General features: G+C 44.8%; 1 protein-coding gene across 2 annotated transcripts in view; it reads right to left on the bottom strand.

Annotated features, from left to right (window-relative positions):
* LOC131343264 (ephrin type-A receptor 7-like) overlaps positions 1 to 5,000 on the bottom strand; it is a 104,391-nt gene that overhangs the window by 15,634 nt on the left and 83,757 nt on the right. For both annotated transcript variants that reach the window (XM_058374819.1, XM_058374826.1), the window contains exon 6: positions 1,633 to 1,757. In XM_058374819.1, the coding sequence (XP_058230802.1) occupies positions 1,633 to 1,757 (125 nt within the window). The remainder of the gene's footprint in view (positions 1 to 1,632; positions 1,758 to 5,000) is intronic.

Genomic DNA, 5,000 nt, shown 5'->3' with positions numbered 1-5,000 from the left:
GCACCTTGTGTTCTGTAGCTTGCTAGTAAACTTAGCGACATTAGCTAGCTAGAGCATGCTGTATGTCTAGCATTGCTAATCTTTCTGTCTTTAGCTACAATTTTTTAAATCATATTAAACTACAAGCAGTGATGTCTAGCAGTGATGTCATACCGTCTTGTTTCAATCATTATTTGGAAAATCATTAAGCACACAAAATATCAAGCAAAGTATTACTTAATAATATTTAAACAATAAAGTCATAGACATCTAATAAAATAAAGCTAGCATGCAGCTGCGCCTCAGATCTGAAACACAGAAATGTTCATGAGCAGGACGACTGACGCGGCATCAGGAGCTGTCGAGCGTGGAGATTAATGTCCTAATAAACGTCATTTCCACGACGGCTCATACTCCACGTGAGGTTGAGGGAAAATGTCTGAACGCGTGCTAGTGCAGTGCGTTAGCGTTTAAAACTTTATTAAATTGTAATATTGAAATTTTCCCGGCTCAAGCTGCTACACGCTCCGTAATAACGTCAGCAATGACTTTCACACACCAGCCTTGAAGGACACAGGCAATAAATCCAGTCTTGTCCCATGTGTGTGTGTGTGTGTGTGTGTGTGTGTGTGTGTGTGTCATGTGTGTGCTTATTTAATTTGTTTAAATTTAAACAAATTTAAAACACACTTCCTTCTTCTTCAGTCTCTGTATTATTAAAATCATATTGAGTTACACTCTAGTGTTATTTAAAGGAGAAGAGCTGGTGTTTAGCGCCCTCTGTTGTCTGTCAGGTGAATCACAACTGCAATGAAATCACTTTATCAGTCTCCGCCCCCTGTGGTTGGCCCCGCCCATCACACAAGCACTACAAATGCCCTGTGAGCTTAAGTTAAAGTTGTCTTTATATGTCACATATACATTACTGCACAGTGAAATTCTTTCTTCGCATATCCCATCCTTGGAGGTTGTGGTCAGTGTGCAGGGTCAGCCATGATGCAGTGTCCCTGGAGTAGGGGAAGGTTGGGGACCTTGCTCAAGGGCCCAACGGTGGCAGCTTAGCGGTGCTGGGGCTTGAGCTCCAATCTTCCGGTCAACAACCCAGAGCCTTAAACGCTTGAGCTACCACTGCCCTGCTGGCTTTGAACTCAGGGGGCGGAGCTAACTCTAATATAGTATAATTTTGTGTAATAAGGTACACAAATGGTTTAATGCTTTCAGGGTTAATTGTATACGGTTCCTTTTAAATTCTAGTTATTACAGCTCTAGAACCTTTAATACAATGGCTGTGTAATCCTTTACGTTCATTAAAAGCATGAATATGCATAAATATGCAGATTTGGACACGCCCCCAGACCCCACTGCCATTCCTAATGACCCAGGATCGCTGATTTTAGCTACTTTAGATGTTAGCAGAATTTCGGTACGAGAGCGTCTTCAGACCGAACGAAACGTTACCATAGCAACCTGTTCACCACTGACATTAGCTAGGTTACCTAGCGAGCTAGCTTAGCATGCAGATTCCTAAACTCGATTTCATTTGTGTGTTTAATGACATCACTCCTACTTAATCCCGCCCCCCGGAATCAGTTACAGAAGCAGTGAGGAGGTGTGACTTTGAATGAAGGAGTGTGACATGTGAAGTGTTTGTACCTTCTCGTAGTATTTTATCTCGTATTCTGTTCGGCTGTTGTTGGGGTTTGATGATTCTCTCCACGCCAGAGACACGCTGCGCTGCTCGATCTTCTCCACCCGCAACTCACTCACCTGAGAGGAAGCTAGAGGGCGAGAGAGAGAGAGAGAGAGAGAGAGACTTACTTGCTACTCTCTAGTGCACCTGGGGCTCCTATTTTTTCACATATCTGCGGTTGGTGTGCAGTCTCAGTATGTTCATGATGACATCACAGTAACTATGGTGTAATTGCTCTAATCTGTCTTTACATGTACTGTGCAATTAAACCGCAGAGTTTACGTGATGCAGTTGTTTAAATCCCGCCATGAATAATTCATCGTCTCTTTGTTCCGAAGCTCAGAGACATCAAATAGACGAGCGAGTAAATCTCAGAGAAGAAGAACAAGACACAAGAGGGGATGAGAGCGACGCTGCGTTCCCTTTGATCATCCTCCCAAAATACAGCTTTATTAGAGCAAGTCGAATAATAGCGTGTGTGTGTGTGTGAGAGAGAGAGAGAGAGAATGTATTTTTGTGTGTGTGTGTGCGTGTGCCATTGAAAACAATAAGTCCCAACAAGCTGTTCTGTGTTTTGCTTCGTCAGTGGATCAGAGCGAGAGAGAGAGAGAGAGAGAGAGAGAGAAAGAGAGAGAGACAGTGACAGAGAGAGAGAGAGGGGGAGAGGGCGAGAGAGAGAGAGAGAGAGAGAGAGAGAGTGTGAGACGTGATGTTTCGTGTTGTTTCAGTGCTGATGGAGATGTAAATCCTCGGCAGGAGATTTTGAGTGACAGCCATCAAGCACAGTGCCTCGCTAATCATCTCTTAATCACAGCAGCAGGAGAGGAGGGGCATCTACACACATCATTACACACACACACACCTTGATCAATCAGCAGTGATGAACATGGAATGCAATGATGCAGGAAGAGGACTAGACTAGAATATATTGGAGGACTACAGGATTAGACTAGAGGACAGACTATAGTGAGGATGGACTAGACTAGAGGAGCACTGGGACTAGATTAAAGGTTGAAACAGACTAAGGGACTAGGGGGAATTCTCTGGATGAAGATTAGACTAGGGAACATGCCAGTCTAGGGTCAAGCTCAAATAGGGATGGACTAAACTAGAGGACTAGGTGGTCTTGACAGAACAAGAACAGATTAGGGGATTAAATTAAATAGGGACTAAATTGAGGTATGAGCAAATTAAGGGGACCAGGATTCAGGACATATTGGAAACTGGTCTCCAGATAGAAGACAGGCTCGTATAGGGGTAATGGACTGGGGACTAGGGGATTAGATTAAATGCTGAGTAAAGACTAAGACAGAGTAGACTAGGCAACATGACTGAGGTCAGATTAGGGGCTAAATAACGAGCTGTAGGTAATGACACTGGTGTTAATCCCAGCTGGAGATAACAGACTCGAGCTGCTGGGAAATAAATCACAGAGAAAAATGCAGCTGAAAATCATGACTGATACTGAAACCCCACTGAGTACTAAGCGCTAATCTGCTATGATCTGGCTAAAAAGCTATCTTAGCTTGGACAGAGGGCGTGGCCACATATGCATGTTGTTAATCCCTTTCCTCTCCCACTTTCTGTGGATTCTCGTTCGCTCGGTGTTGAATAATGTATGCAGCGCTCGCTGTGGGCTACGAGTCAGCCGTCTGCTATAACTCAATCTGACAAAAAGCTCCTCCAGACATATGCAAACACAGGTAACACACACACACACACACACATAGTACTGATGGTCTGACCCTGACTGAACGAGAGGCCACAGGAGGTGGGATGAAATTGAACTGTTGGTGAGTGGAGCTCCATTTTCCTCACACTGCAGGCTGAATGTTAAAGTGCTGAGAACCGGACTGCGGTATTATTCTGACCTCTCAGAGAGTTAAGCACACACACACACACAATGCATATTTAACCGCAGGTTCCCAAGGCTGTGGTTGTAATGAGTGTGCATGGGAAGCCTGTGGATCAGCCCGGGATCGTAGCTCAGAGCCGGAACGGTTCCGCTGGTGTACAGATGCAGAAGCTACAGTGGTCTGGTGTGGGGGTGGGGGTGGACATGAACATGTGTCTGCTGTATGGAGGACACCTCAGACACACTGAAACCCTGACAATCACTGCATCTATAGACTACTGTTTGGATTAGACTCACTGACTGAAGCAATCTAGGGGACAAGAAGAAGGAGGGGGACAGGAGGAGTCTGACCGGACCAGGAAACTGACTGGACTAGGGATAAGATTACAGTAATTACAGTAGACCAGGTAATAATCCAGACTACTGGAGTGGCAGAGATTAGAGTACAAATTAGACTGGGGATTAGAAAAGATAATGTAGACTAGACCAGAGTATGGGACTGGATTAGGAGATGTGAATGAGACTGCTAGATTAGATTAGAAAATGGGACTAGATAATAAACTAGACTATGGCATGGAACTAGATTAGACACTGTTGATTAGACTAGGTGATGGACGTGGACTAGGGGACAAAGTAATGGATGTGACTGGACCAAGCAGTGGATTAGGGGACAAACTAGATTAAGAGACAGAATAGACAAGATACAGACTAGATTAGAGAATGAGACTAGATTAGAGATCAGTCTAAACTGTACACAACTGGGATACAACAAGACTAGAGGACATGATCATTCTTTCACCATGCTGTCATATTGTGTGTGTGTGTGTGCGCGCATGTGTGTATGCATGCGTACATGTGTGTGTGTGTATGAATAAGAAACTAAAAGGCTGCAGCCTGGCACTGGGTCTGTATCTGGCAGTGCACGCTCGGCCTGCTTTAATCTGCGTGTATCAGGCAGCCGATGGGGGAGCGCTATCTGGCAGGAAGTTCCATCTACATGCTGTTTAATCTGTGCTATCGGGCTTTCAATGACAGCACACACACACACACACACACACCCTGGCAATCAGGCCTCATGCACAGGAGAATTAAATAAATAAAGAAAAAGAAATAAACATACAAATGGGGAGCATTACCCATAATGCTCTGGGGCTGGCTGGGCTGATACAGGAGCTATTATCATTTATATCATCACTTTTATGAGGAGATGAAGGAAACGGAAAAGAGGAGAGAAGCACGGCATCACACGGGGAAGTAATACATTTCTATCTGTGGGATGATATTACACACACACGCGCTGACACACACACACAGACACACACACACACGTGCTGACACACACACGCAGACACATGCTGACACACACAAACACACGTGCTGACACACACACGCACTGACACACACGCTGACACACACACACAGACACACACACACGTGCTGACACACACACGCAGACACATGCTGACACACACACAA

The sequence above is a fragment of the Hemibagrus wyckioides genome, linkage group LG02 (genome assembly GCF_019097595.1).
Source record: "Hemibagrus wyckioides isolate EC202008001 linkage group LG02, SWU_Hwy_1.0, whole genome shotgun sequence".
NCBI lineage: Eukaryota > Metazoa > Chordata > Actinopteri > Siluriformes > Bagridae > Hemibagrus > Hemibagrus wyckioides.
Note: the sequence above shows the minus strand (reverse complement) of the source record. Positions and strands in the feature narration are given on the sequence as shown.